This window comes from Theobroma cacao, chromosome 8, assembly GCF_000208745.1.
Source record: "Theobroma cacao cultivar B97-61/B2 chromosome 8, Criollo_cocoa_genome_V2, whole genome shotgun sequence".
Taxonomy (NCBI): Eukaryota; Viridiplantae; Streptophyta; class Magnoliopsida; order Malvales; family Malvaceae; genus Theobroma; species Theobroma cacao.
Window position 1 is genome coordinate 75957 of NC_030857.1, and position 13743 is coordinate 89699.

General features: G+C 38.0%; 2 protein-coding genes and 1 long non-coding RNA gene across 6 annotated transcripts; 2 read left to right on the forward strand and 1 right to left on the reverse strand.

Annotated features, from left to right (window-relative positions):
• LOC108662997 lies at positions 1777-4289 on the forward strand. 3 transcript variants are annotated; one of them, XR_001928923.1, is made up of 4 exons: positions 1777-2199; positions 2355-2406; positions 3417-3590; positions 3839-4289. It is a non-coding gene; the product is annotated as an uncharacterized LOC108662997 (long non-coding RNA). The 3 variants fall into 3 exon arrangements; XR_001928925.1 differs by having other exon boundaries at positions 2355-2381; XR_001928924.1 differs by lacking the exon at positions 2355-2406.
• On the forward strand, positions 5651-7694 carry LOC18591141. 2 transcript variants are annotated; one of them, XM_018125341.1, is made up of 7 exons: positions 5651-5876; positions 6031-6084; positions 6163-6294; positions 6391-6499; positions 6586-6647; positions 6751-6778; positions 6884-7694. In XM_018125341.1, the coding sequence occupies exons 1-7, from the start codon at positions 5725-5727 to the stop codon at positions 7490-7492; spliced, it is 1146 nt and encodes a 381-aa protein (XP_017980830.1). In that variant the 5' UTR covers positions 5651-5724; the 3' UTR covers positions 7493-7694. The 2 variants fall into 2 exon arrangements, with proteins under 2 accessions (XP_017980830.1, XP_007017150.2); XM_007017088.2 differs by having other exon boundaries at positions 5653-5876; positions 6606-6647; positions 6751-6807.
• Positions 10154-13437, reverse strand: LOC18591142 (cysteine proteinase RD21A). The gene is made up of 5 exons (XM_007017091.2): positions 12849-13437; positions 11769-12004; positions 11511-11651; positions 10715-11167; positions 10154-10568 (listed from the first exon to the last, which is right to left on the reverse strand). Exons 1-5 carry the CDS (start codon positions 13321-13323, stop codon positions 10473-10475), a joined length of 1401 nt encoding a protein of 466 aa, XP_007017153.1. The 5' UTR covers positions 13324-13437; the 3' UTR covers positions 10154-10472.

Consider the following 13743-nt stretch of genomic DNA (forward strand, 5'->3'; position numbering starts at 1 on the left):
ATCCTTCCGGCCCAAGCAAGGTGAGGCCCTACCCATTTCTTGTGAATTTGGGCTCATTTAGTTCATTTTAATTATTTGTTTAGTTTAAATAAAGACATGTAATAATAAAAAATATTAATATTATAAATATATTTGAAAGCTTGCAAAAAATAAAATAAATAATAAATAAATAAATATAAATATACATATATATATTATATTATATTTTTGGATAAAAAAATTAATTAAATAAAAAATATATAAAATAAAATAAAAAATAATGATAGTAATAAAATGAAAAAAATAAATAAATAATATAATTGGAATAAATATTTGAGTATTACCACCAAAAAGGGGGCAAAGAGTTGCCTCTTTCCGGTGGATATTTTCGGGTATGAAGTCAGAGACGGATTTTCACCGAAGCGTCGGGATAAATCCGAACTCTAAACTCCAAAACCTATTAAGCCTAATAATCATTGTTAGAAAACAATATATATGGAAAATTTTGTTAATTTAAATAAATATTACTAAACAATCCAATCGTTTAAAGATTAATTAATTATTTATTAGACAAGCTTTGTAATCAAGTAAAAATTGGCCAACAACAAATATGGATTTAAATAGACAACTAAAAGTAAAGTACAAATAAATAAATAAAAAATAACAAATAATCAAAATTTTTAAATAATCAATAAACGCGTGCATATAGATACCATCATTTTATTCTGTCATTGCACGCCACTCTTATTTTGCATATGGTGCGGGAATCCCGATGATGGGATTTCTCCGAGGAGCTCGTAGAGACGAGTTCTTCCGGGGATATCTCTAGGTGAGGAGAATTTCGAGACTTCACCAAAGCGTTGGGATAGTCTTCGAATAATTTTCCAATAAAAGATTACCGACTCCATCATTTAAAATAAACAAGTCACGACATCATTCTACGCTTGCATCATATGCATACGTAAGACCAAGTGAAAAACTCAGTCTGACAATTCAAAAATTTTTAATTAATAAAATAGGGATTAAACTAAGAAAAGGCTATATTAAGATAACTTAAGCTTAAATGGTACCGTTCGTAGAACGGCCGTCACGGAGGTGCTAACCCTTCTCCGTGCGTAACCGCACTCCCGAACCCATCTCTAAAACGTGGACCAGTTCTCGTTCTTTCGACGGACCTAAAATTAATTTAGGGCTTCGTCGATTAAGAATCGAGTTAATAGGTGACCAATCACACCTAAATAAAAAAGATTGGTGGCGACTCCCACACTTTGTGATTTTAATTTTCGCCCCGCGTCTGGCGGACGGGTTCCCGGACCCGCACGTCACGACACATCCTTACAATTTTAGCCAAGCCAAAGTAGTAACATGGCTGTCTAGTTTTGTTTAAGGTAACGTTAACAATTTCTTCTCTAATCTTATCAGAGCTGTTTCTACCATCACGGTAGTAACCTAATAGAGAAAGAGAGAGAGAGAGAGAGAGAGGTAACCTGTCTTAATCATGCAATATTGATATTGGACTGGGTCACTCTATCCATGGCCATAGAGCTGCTAGATTTTGAGGTTGACAGAAAGAACTAAGCGTGACACCTGTTGGGCATGTTCCATAATCTGAACCAGACAACAAATATTTTGTACTGAAAATTTCATTGGATTTGACCTCTCGCAGCCCTGTTACGTACATTTACCAGCTGATGTTAACAATGAGGTGACATATAATGCACATTTATAAAGTTTAGATGTATTTCATTTCCTTCTTCCTGTGCAAGTAGGTTACTTTAAATCAACATCCTTCCAATGTCTATTGCTGCTATTTAATTCTCTTATCTTCCCCCTGAGATATTTTTACGTACTACTCGTAGCTGTTATAATTGCATCCTTCATATATAGTTTTGGTCCTTTCTCTGTTTTGAGCTGTACACCGGGGAGGAAGTGGCTCTTACCTACGAACCAAACAGAAGGCTCCAGGGAGATTAAACCATTTAATGTTGAGATGCTCCATGCTATTACTTTTTTTTTTTAATGTTTTGGTAAGTTTAAAGACTTTTTCAATAAAATTTCTCCATGAGAGGAGCAGCTTTTCTAACCATATATGTGACGGGGCATTTATTTCTGCTTGAATCTTCTCTGACAAGAAAAAACCTCCCCACGGTCTTCCTTTATCAAAGATTCGAGGTCCGCGTGGACAGTTGTTTTTAAGAAAACTGCTGTATGCTGAAGAAGGTAAGCATTCTAGCTTGAGCAGTTGAATTTGTTCTTTATAAATTAGAATACTCTGTAAAGCATTGTAGATACAATAAAATTGCAAGTTCGGACCTTCCCCAACATTTAATTCTAGGTTTCTTCTTCTCTGCTTTAATGTATTGTCGCTTTTGTAGGTACCGAAAGATGCTATCTAGCATTGGGTACAAACACAACTTTGTCTGTGCTGTGAGTTTTTTATTTTGGCTCCATCTATATGCACAAGTGGACCTAGGTTGGAATTTAAGCTTTCATGAATTTGGAAAAACTCGCTTTAACCATGTAATTATTTTGTAGATTTGAGTATCACTAAGAGAAACCTGAGTCCTGATCCAAACATTTCTAAGGCCATAGAATAATATGGGACAGACGGTAGCCTTCAGTCTTGGTTTGCAGCTGGAACACTACCATTTCAGCAGGATAGACTATTTGGTTATGATCACCTAAGCTTGATATCTTTTCATATCATTGCTGGCTCCCTAACATCTGTTGGAGCTTTAATTTTGGTGACTATTGGTGATGTTAAGCCAATCAAAAAACTCACAAAAGCATGAGGCAGTGTTATTAAAGTGACAAATTAGAGCAAAGACTTCGCATATTTCAGGTCAGTGTTGGCAGTGTAGCTCCATAGGAGCACAGCAAAAAAGGCTGGTTAATAAGATTTTCGTGGACTCATATTTCTGATGAGATTTAGGTACGTGTAATGTGTTTTGCACCAATGAGAGGTGGCTGTTAGACTGTTCAATCCAAAGAGATAAGGAAAACCAAGGAAAAGTGATTTCTTTAGGGTTGGAGAGGGCCATGCCATGGATGTCCTTTTAGAAAGAGTTGGGATGCTCTTTTGCCTTACATATTGTAGCTGTCAATCTTTTTACCTGCCCCCACCATGCTTGCCACCGTCCCCATCTCGGCTTTCAACTTGTACCAATATCTCCTTGAATTATTATATCAAATTTGCGAGAAACCATTAACTGCAGTCTATCATGTTACTTTGAATTGCTAACTCTTATCTTTAACAATGAGCTTTAAATGGTTTTCATATATGATAATTGGGCTACAGATGTATTTAAATTATATTCTTGACTCAGGATTTAGATTAAATTATAAAAAGAAATGAATCTAGCTCCTTGAAATGGCAACTGTTCTGCATTTTCTATTTACAGTCGACTGACTCAGTTGTGTTTACCATAATTAAGCAGATCCATTTCCCATTTGAGCTGTCATAAACTCATAACCTTCCATGCAAGTTAAGCAGAGGAAGCTGCAGTACTGTGATTGGACTCTAGATACCTTTCTATTTGAAGGGGAGTGCTGCTGTGTTAATGGAGTCCAGTTAACAAGCTGATAATGCACAGCACCATGACATGGAAAAGGTGGGTAGGACGTGTTGATTTTGTTCATGATGCTGCACTCTCGGTAATTAGAAGTATCGCTAGAGGACCACATTTCTCTTTTTCCAGAGAGTGAAAACGATTTCATTCACAAAACTTTTTTTTGTTCTTTGAGACATTAAATTTGAATGTTGTTAACGTTTAGATCATCTCTAATTTGCCAGGGTTTAGAAAATGCATTTCTTCAATAAACTGCTATAAAGTATAGAACTGAAATGTTGAATGCACAGATATATTAAACATCCTTGGACCACTCACTCGGTCAAGATCAGCTTGGGCACATAAAGTGGTTTCTTGACTGCTTTTCTTGTTATATTGATGGGCACCAGGACCAGCATGATATCTTCCCCAAGATTGCAGCAGCCCACTTCAGCTTCCTTTGTCAGCTTGACCAGAGCTTCCTGAACGAGGGTTGTGCAATGTAGCACCATAAGGCAGAAGGGGGGGGGGGGGTTTCTCTGACATTGAAGCCTGCAATATTTATCAAGACATGGTCTCAGAAGATGCCCTTTTGGATGACCTTGAAGATAAAGCCTGAACCCTTTCCATCTCTTGGAACAAGAGAAATACTGTAGTTATGAGAACCTGGATTGCTTATCTCGGTAGATTGATATTTTTGTATCTCTTAAGGAGCTATAAAATTGTTTATCATTCCCATCCCAGGGGTGTTGGCCAGGCTCAGATTCATCATCCATGATCATCTAAGTGGCCAGCTATAAGCTTACACAGCTGAGCATAATTGATTCATAAGACCCATCACGCTTTCAGGACCACTGCTACTACAACAATGGACAAACATATATATATATATATATTGACATCAAATATTGTTAGAAGAAAAAAGAAAATACTAAAGGACACTTAAGAGATGCTTGAAAGGCGTGTTGCTGCACCATCACTTTCTCAAACCTTTAAATAGATTCAGACTTATTGTTGCTCCAATCTCAGACTATGAAAAATTGGCTTTACATAAATCATTAAGTCGCATCTATCGATTTAAATAAACACCTTTTTTCCCGTTGGATTTTTAGCAAATACTACGAAGTAAGAAATGTCTTTGTGACTGAGCCACTAAGGAGATACATAAAAATATGAAGTGCCTTGTACTGAAATACAAATATAACTTCGTAAGAACAAATAGATGTTAAAACACTTTATAAAATTCCCTCTTTTATTTAGCCAAGCAGAGGCCAGCTTTTATGCAATTGATCAAGAATTGCTATTATAATTTATAGGTATGAAAAACATTTTCAGCTTTCAGAATCAATAGACTTGTTAAAATGGGCATATACCCCGTATATATTTCAAATGATCTGTAAGTCATCTAGCACACTTCAAATTATTCAAGAACAAAATGAGGGATCTCTTTTCTTTGGGTTGAAGGCAAGAATCAGAATCTCCAAGGTGGCTGTCTGTCTGGCCTTCTTGGCACCTCAGTTGACACTGGTAAAGCATTGGTTCAACATGAGATATCCATCTAATTAAATTCTCCTGAACAAATAGGACCTAAATAAGAGAAAAAGAAATGAGAGTTCGATTTGGGGGAACAAAGAAAGAAAACCTCGATTTTCATACACTCTTTTGTCCTCCTATTATCAATTGCAGACTTGGCCGCTCAAGTACAAGTGAGACACTACAGTCTACACGGTGAGATAATCCCATCAAAACTCTCACATTATCATATCCTAATCAAACAGCATTATTTAAACCAACAATTTCATACTGTTTCATATTTGTCCATTCTGCTCTCTTAAGGAAAGACACAAAATTAAAGAAGCTTCTGTGGGGAAGCTGTCTGCTCAAGAAATTCCATCCCCGAGTCCCCAGCGGGAGAGTGTATCCAACTCGCCAACAATTTTGTTTTGGGGTGGAAACCGGTCGTTTTTTCTTACATATGAATCAACCATAAATGAGTGGTCCCGCCATGAAACTAATGAGAGGGGGCAGTGTACAAATGAACTTAATTGGAGCGTGTTGCCTACACTGAACTCTCAGCGTTTGGAATGTGGCTATGCTCTTCTTGCTCTTGCCTTTTATATGTGCGACCTTAACTAGGACTCTTTGTCCGGTGGCAGCTCTCTTCATCTCACTCTCTTTCTCTCGCTTGTGGGTTACAATGGAAGGTGGACTTCCCATGCTTAACTGTCTCCTGCAGCACACGCTACGGAGCCTGTGTTCATATTCAGATTCTTCTTCTTCTTCTTCTTCTTCAAAGTGGGTTTATGCTGTGTTTTGGAGGATACTGCCTCGAAATTATCCACCACCAAAGTAAGAAAAAATGGAAATTGAAAGCATACTAGTAAATGTCGAGGCCAACAAGCTTGGTTGGTTCAGCAGAGTCTTAATGTCAAAACCAACTGATAATGAATTTGTCTAATGTCATGTCCACTTAATGCCTGTAGATCAAATTGCTCTCTTGCAGGTGGGATTATGGAGGAAGTGCTCTTGATCGTTCCAAAGGAAACAAAAGGAACTGGTAATTCAGTTAAATTTTTGTGGCAAAACCATGTTTCATTTTGTTCAATTGTAAGCTCCTGATGGCTTTGTGTTTTAGGATTCTTGTCTGGGAAGACGGGTTCTGTGACTTCCATGAATGTGAGCGTGCTGGAAGTGGTTATGTAAAGGGGAGGTTTGGAGCTGATGTTTTCTTCAAAATGTCCCATGAAGTCTATAACTACGGAGAAGGGTGAGAATTCCTTTGATTACATTTAATTCCTAATTGCAGATATAGAGTAATGATTTCAAGGGCTGAATGGTGAAGTTAATGGCACCTTGATTACAGATTAGTAGGGAAAATTGCAGCAGATAACAGTCACAAATGGGTGTATAAAGAAACCCCAAATGACAATGATCCTAGCTTCATCTCCTCGTGGAATATGTCTATTGAGCCTGTAAGATAACATTGATAGTTACTTTTATCCTCAACAAAATTCATTGCATACATCAATGTACTTTTTCTTGCAACCTGATTTTTCAGTTTCGTGATCCTATAAGCAGCAACCAAGGGCGTGGGAATTTCAATTCAATTCAGGCATTCAGGTTAGTAACTACAGGAAGGAAAAAATGTGAAAAGAGAATTCCAAATTGTAACCGCTGCAATAGCCCATAAAAAATGCTCATTACAGTTTCGCTTGATTTACAGACAATTGCCATCATTTCTGTCAGAGAAGGTATCATTCAACTTGGTTCATTTGACAAGGTCTCTTCACTTTCTCTCTCTCTTTTCTTTTTGTTCTTTTGGTTTCAAGTCAGTCAATGAGTAATGGATTTTTCAGATTGTGGAAGATCTCAATCTGGTGATCAGCATACAGAGGAAATTCAGCTATCTCCAGAGCATACCTGGCGTCTTTGCCATACAAAGATCATACTTACCAATCCAACATCCATACGTCGTTAAACCAAATAACCAGATACTTGAAAGCCATGAAACAGCATTCCGTCTTGATGACAACCGCCAGTTAGGTGGAACAAAAAGATTGATAGACGAAAGACCAGAGGATTCTCCAATCAAGTCCGTCAACTTAGGTTGGAACAGCCCACAAAACGGCATTACTGGACCACCTTTTTGGTCAATTCCACCCCTTCTTCCTACTATGTCTTGCAGTCTTGGAGCTTTATTATCAAAGCTACCTTCTGTCATCCCATCTTATAATGCCATTGAAGCTACTGACATAGCTATGATCAACAACACCAACAATACAAGCCAGAAAGTGAAGGCTGATAATGGAGGTTCATTAGGTGAAGTTCAAATTGCTGAGACAAAAGCACAAACTTCAAGTCAATTGGAAGCTGATCAAGAGAAGAAGCCAAGCCCTGTAAAAGCTAATTTAGTGCTACAAGATGGTGCAGTGGTAGAACTAGGATTTGGACCTCTCAGAAACTGAGGAAGTATTGTGAAGCTCAACTAATTAGGATAATCAACTGTATTTATTATCAAAAATTATAATTTGGCTTCTTTAGGTCAATTAGTTGTTTCTGCACCCTTCTGTTGTGTTTTTGTGTATAAAATATTAGAATTACTTAATAAAATGTAATTAGCTGGCTGATTTATTGTATAAGCAACTTATCAGCTTCCAAAATATTCAATTAGTTCAGCATTCTTTTCCATTTGTTTAATACTGAAAACAAGCCTTAAACCAGCAAAGCTCTGGAGCTGTCAAGGGATCCGGATTTGGCCTCTCCTAATAATATTATTTTGGGGTGATGAAACTGATGATAATGGTATTTAGATATGCAAAAGGAGACCATTTCTAGTTTTTGACGGGGAGGAGAAAAAGAGGCAAATGGAAAGCCAAGTGGTGATTTGAAAGAAGTAAACAGAACAAAACCGTGCTTTTAGATTTCAAAATGCGAGCTTATAACTTAATAAATTGCCAAACATACCATTGATTGTGGTTTTTTGTGCTTTCGTAATCAAGACAGATATTATGGGTTATGCCAATTGCCGAAGGCAACTCCTCACTAAGGGCAAGGGTGGGGTTTCAGCCCCAATGGTCTATCCTCGTCCTTTTCAGCAATGGTCCCCGGGAAAAACCAAATAAAGATGAACAATGACGACGGATAATTGAGTTGGGGGGGTGGGATTGAGTAGTTGTATGCGACATTTGGTATCTGGCCCCCCTCCGACGCAGTGGATGGTCCCCCAACCTTTCTGCCTTTCAATACTTTTGGGTCCTTAATACAAATCTAGGAAAATGAGTTGTGATTTTATGTTGTGAGTCATGTCATTTGGGCGAGGGTCCCTTTTGTTAGCAGGCAAGATAGTAACATTAGTCTAAAAACACATTATCTTGAGTCAAGAAAAACTTTCACAGATTGCTTCCCCTGCTTGCAGCTTACAAGTTGACAGCAGCCCTAACTGAATGTGACACCATTAAGTCTGTATATCTACCTCTTGTCACAGTTTTAAACTTGTAATATAGTTTAGTTGGTTACAACTTTTTTTAACGTGCAATTTTGTAGTAAACTAACAATAAATTGATTGGTTACTGAATGATAATATCAACCACAAACTTTTTATCACATAAATAAATTGTAATTGAGTGAAATACATGTCTCCGATTATGTTGGTGCAGAGACAAGAAGTTGGATTTGTTGTTTTCAAAGTAAGTATACCACAGATCTGAACTTCCACATGTAATCTCTTTCATTGCAACTTGCAGCAGTGCAAATCAAACTTCTTTTTGCAATGAAGCAATTTAATTTCTCTGGTGAACTTAGCTATATATGATGAATGTGATGAAATTAAAGCGTTGATAGAGTTTGCATATCCTCCCTCGTTTTTGATGGAAGGCCCGTATGCTATCATCACTGAGATTCTCCTCTTCGCGATTATCTATCATGAAGACAAGTCGCTTGTGAGGATTCTTAGCTATATTTACAAATTTACTGTCATGTCATCAAGCTTGGGTTTTATGTTTGTTGACATTTGAATTTGTTCTTTATTTATCAAAACGCTTGTGAAATCAAATGTTAATGTCCATACCTATATTTTCTGAATTTGCAGTACATGTCAACAATCAGTACAATACCTGCTTCTGAAAGCTTGTTAAGTCTGGAAAAAGTAAAAAGGTGAAGCTTAGAATATCCTAAAGGTGCTGCAAAGAAAGTTTGCTTGTGATTTCAATGCAGTCGAAGAAAATTAGGTTCCTCTGTTTTTTTGGTTAAAGGCTACAAACCCTCACTGCATTCGTTTTGGTTTTACGAGTTTATGTGAAATCTATATTCCAAGTTAGAGGGACAATCCAAAATTGGAAATAGAGTTTCCTTTCTATAATTTGATTCCTCTTGTAACAACATGTTTGGATAAAATTTCCCTTGTTCTTCAACTTTGGGTAGTTGGCATTCAGGAGGATACAGTCACATATATATGAGACTGGAGCAGAAAATCTGCTGAAGAAATTAGTTGTCAAGCATTGCGCTATATTTGAGCGCTCCTTCTGGGAAGCACAGTTCAGCATTCTTGGACATTGTTTTATGCATGCAGATTGCATTTTGGAATTAAAGGCTGCTCCCCAATTTGTCATGCCATCAATGGCAATCAAATTTAAGGCTAATGAGGGCCCTTGAACCAAGGCACTTGCCTTCCACAAGACAAATTAAATTCTGATCTTCAGTTCTTAATGTCAAATTTACTGAATCAATTGCAAGGACTTTTATCACTACATGAGCGCCTTTGATCATACCGGTGTAAATTTAAAGTCGCAATTATGACAATTAACAGTCATTTTCTCGAAGGAAAACCAGACAAACTAATATTATCTTCTGGTACCATGAAGGAACCTGTAGTAATAGAACCATTAAATGATCGTAATCAGCTGTTCGAGCACCAAGTCATATGCTTTCTACTGTGATTAGAGGCACTTTATCGTGCCCGGCCTCTAATTGTCGCAGCTTATCCATCCATACAAATATGTGAAAAAGTATGATGGATATATGGATTCTACAAATTGTACCGTATGCCCCTGCAATCAATGTTTTTAAATGCATCTATATCTTCAACTTCTGTTTTGAAATGATTCAGAACTAGTCAACAAAGAAGAATGAAAAATGAATATGCAGCAACCATAAAGCAAGATAGGATTGACAAATCAATTCTTAAAAGTTATTACTAAATGACGACATGATAAACAGAGAACAATAGAAATTGGCTGCGTTCTGTCTGTTTCCCCAATGCAACATGGATAATTAGGACGCTATATACATAATTGGCATCTGAGTAACTTTTATAAACCATCCATCCTTGGGTATGAAATTGAAAGGAGGATTGCAGTACGATAAAACCAAGGAGAACATTGAGCGCCATCGACCTGTCTTTCATCCTCCCTTTAACATCATCTACTGCTTAAAATCCCAGGCCACTACTTAAGCATTGCTCTTTTTGCCTACACTTCCATGTGCCCAGAAAGGTTTGGCAGGAGTGCGCCTTAGAGCCTTCACTCCCAATGGGTTGCCCTTGCTCTGCAAAGCAAATTCAAACAAGCATACAGAAAGTTAATAACTTCTAGAGAGGAAAAAATCGCTAAAGGAATATAGGGGAACAAAATAAAAAATGTCACTCGCATAATAAAAAATGCAACAATGCAATGTCATCTTTTAAGCCATACCATCAAGCAGGTGCCTTCATTTATGTTGCAGATTGGGTATTCATGAGGGCAGCAGCTGTAGTGGTCGTCACAGCAAGTGGCTGCCTCGAGTGGGCAGCATCCCCAAGCAAAGCAGTAGCCATAGTACTCGTAGACACAGCAGCAGGTATTGCTTTCAGGGCAGGTGTAATAACTATCACAAACGGTAGGAGGCTTTATCGGAGATGGAGGAGAGGGACCAGGGTTGGGGGGATTTTGACCCTTTTTGATAGGATAAGAGGCTTCGATTGCAATTCCACATTTTCCTGTTACGCTATTGGCCTCATTTCGCGCCATCCTAATATAGCCTTCCTCTCCCCAGCTGCTGCCCCATGAGTTCTTCACAATCCAATAATCTTTACCCTTCTCTGTGCCATATCCAACAGCAGTCACACCATGGTCCAGTTGTGTTCCACATTTTCCATCAAATATACCCTAAAGAAATTGGAAGAAAAGTAGACATACATTAACTCCGCATTTAAGAAGACGTAATTGTTTCATGATAAGTATGAAATTTATTAAATCGTGCTCAGACTTGATAATCTAATCAGAATAATTAGCAACAAAGCATTCAGGTTCAGCCCGTGGGGATCTAGTTTTTATGGGTGGAAAAAGAGGTGTTTCTTTCTATAGCAAAGGCGGTAACAAATAGTAACATCAACTCCACGAGATCGTTTCAGGTTGCATTAATTAATTAAAATCATACGTGATCTCATGATCATCCTAAATCTAAATTATGGTCAGAATAGCAAGTAATGTTGATGATGCAGAATCTTACTGATTGATATAACTGGAAAGCCCTGCCTCCTGCTTCGATGGCAACACTCACTGGTTGATTTGCAACTGCCTTTTTCAATGCCGTCTCATCATTTACTGGAACATCTTCATATGCATCGATTGAAACAACCCTGGCATTTTTCTGAAGGTGATGAATCACCAAAGTCAGGAAGGAAGAGAAAAAATCGCTGTTATTATTATCTTTTCTGGATGGAAATACTTTTTTTGTTCCCTTTTGAACTTGAAACTAAATACCTACCCGGTACGGATCACATGTGCCATCACGACCAGTGTAAGGGTAATCTTCTTCAGTGTCAATACCACCATTGTTGATAATGAACTCAAAGGCATAATCCATGAGGCCCCCATTGCATCCTTCATTATAGGTTGTATCGCAATCCACTAACTCTTGCTCAGAGAGTACGATGAGGTCCCCGGTAACTATTTTGTTAATCCCTTCCACCGCAGCAATAGCTGAGAAGGCCCAGCAACTCCCTACATTTAGCATTAAATAGTCAGTAAAACCATCTGATCAAAACATGTACTTCTCCACATTCTTATTCTACTGGGTTCAAATTCATTACGTATTTTTTTACGTACAAACTTCAAGCCGACGTATCTTAACACGTGTGCTCTCCCATGATTTTAATTTTGATAGTGGAGTAGGCACTGAAACTTCGTGCCACGCACCTTACTCCTTAGTCCTTACCCACCGAAAGCAGCCAATCTGAAAGTTGACCCATCAACTCAATATATATGCGGACCCCTCCAGGGGACTTTATAATATTAGTTTACGATTGATGGTGTCAGTATTTGAGTGGTCCATATAACCAAGCTAAAATAACCAGTGTTCTCATGAAACTCCAAAGTATCATGACTTATGACTTATCCGAACCACTCAAGTAAAGATTCCCTCAGACCAGGACACGCCCCAGGATCCTTCCCTCATGTCCTCTGAAACGTTTTCTTTGTGCTTGAAGATCTAAAAATAAACCAAGTTATTTGTTTCATCATGCCACAGTTGGCCTAAAATTACTAAAAACTCCCAGTGTCTGTTAGAACTCAGATCGGAACACCAGAAAAGCCATAGTCCCGGAACAGTTTCTTAATGTTCATATGGAGAAAATCGTCTGATCAAATATAATTAGCACAAATAATTACCATTTGACAAATAAAAGGCAGTAGCAATTAAAGACGATAACTAAAATTAGTAGTATTACTCTTCAAACAGACAAACATCCATCAAAGACAGGTACTAAAAAAATTGACCCAAGTAAACTTAAGATCAGAAGTTAATTACGTAATCAAAAGTCAATAGGGGTTAAAAAAGAAAACTTACCGCAACCTCCTTGATCTTTGACCGCAGCAACAGCCCCCTTCTCCCTCCAATCAATGGAATCCGGCAACTCCTCACCGAGACTTGGCGCGTAACGATCACTCCTCTTGGAAACCTTCCTCTCGGGTTTCTTAGTTCCCAAGTACATGGCACGGTACTCCTCGTTGGTCAGATCAGCGAACCGGTTCAACCCAACCTTAAAACTGTGGCTATCATCCGCGTTATGTTCATCGATGAACCTAAGATTATCCTTGAAAATCTCAAACCTCCTCTCTTTCTCCCCCAAACCGTTGTACGCCTTGCCATGCTTTACAAGCCACTCCTCGTACATGGCCATAACCTCATCGTCGGTTCTCCAAATGGACTTTGACTTGTCGGGGTGGCCTTCGTCATAGGATATGATCGACATGTCGAGAGCTGATGATAAAGTGAACATCACCAGCAAGAGCATCGCCATAGTTGATCGCTGTGAACCCATGTCTGAAGACGAAGAAGGAAAGTAACAGGATTTTGAATGTGTGGGGGAGAAGAAGTGGTACCGATGGTGGGTTTATAAAGGAGAAAATAAATTACTAATGGTATGAACTTGGTAAATCCAAAATTATTACTAGCTGGAGAAGAAATATAAATGGAAAATAAATAAATGCATATACTATTATTTTATTATTTATTGTTTATTATTCTACATCTACCTCTACATAATATTGAAAAATGAAGATAAAAGGGTACTGACAAGAGAGAACAGCACAGCCAATAAGCATGTGGATGAGATGTGATAGGCTGGAGAAAGAGGGCTGCCCACGGAAATAGGAGCTCTTGTAATAATTCAGACAGCAACTTTGACCGCAGTTAAAACATGTTTCTACCTTGGCGTGGTAAACTAAATTGGTTGGTAACT

Excerpts from the sequence above, each read along its gene's own strand:
- LOC18591142 (XM_007017091.2), bottom strand. The coding sequence starts at position 13,323 with ATGGGTTCACAGCGATCAACTATGGCGATGCTCTTGCTGGTGATGTTC. Across the intron at positions 11,652-11,768 it reads GCACATGTGATCCGTACCGG|AAAAATGCCAGGGTTGTTTC; the intron begins GTAGGTATTTAG and ends CATCACCTTCAG. Across the intron at positions 10,569-10,714 it reads ATGAAGGCACCTGCTTGATG|AGCAAGGGCAACCCATTGGG; the intron begins GTATGGCTTAAA and ends TTTGCTTTGCAG.
- LOC18591141 (XM_007017088.2), top strand. The coding sequence starts at position 5,725 with ATGGAAGGTGGACTTCCCATGCTTAACTGTCTCCTGCAGCACACGCTA. Across the intron at positions 5,877-6,030 it reads CGAAATTATCCACCACCAAA|GTGGGATTATGGAGGAAGTG; the intron begins GTAAGAAAAAAT and ends GCTCTCTTGCAG. Across the intron at positions 6,500-6,605 it reads GGAATATGTCTATTGAGCCT|CAACCAAGGGCGTGGGAATT; the intron begins GTAAGATAACAT and ends TCCTATAAGCAG.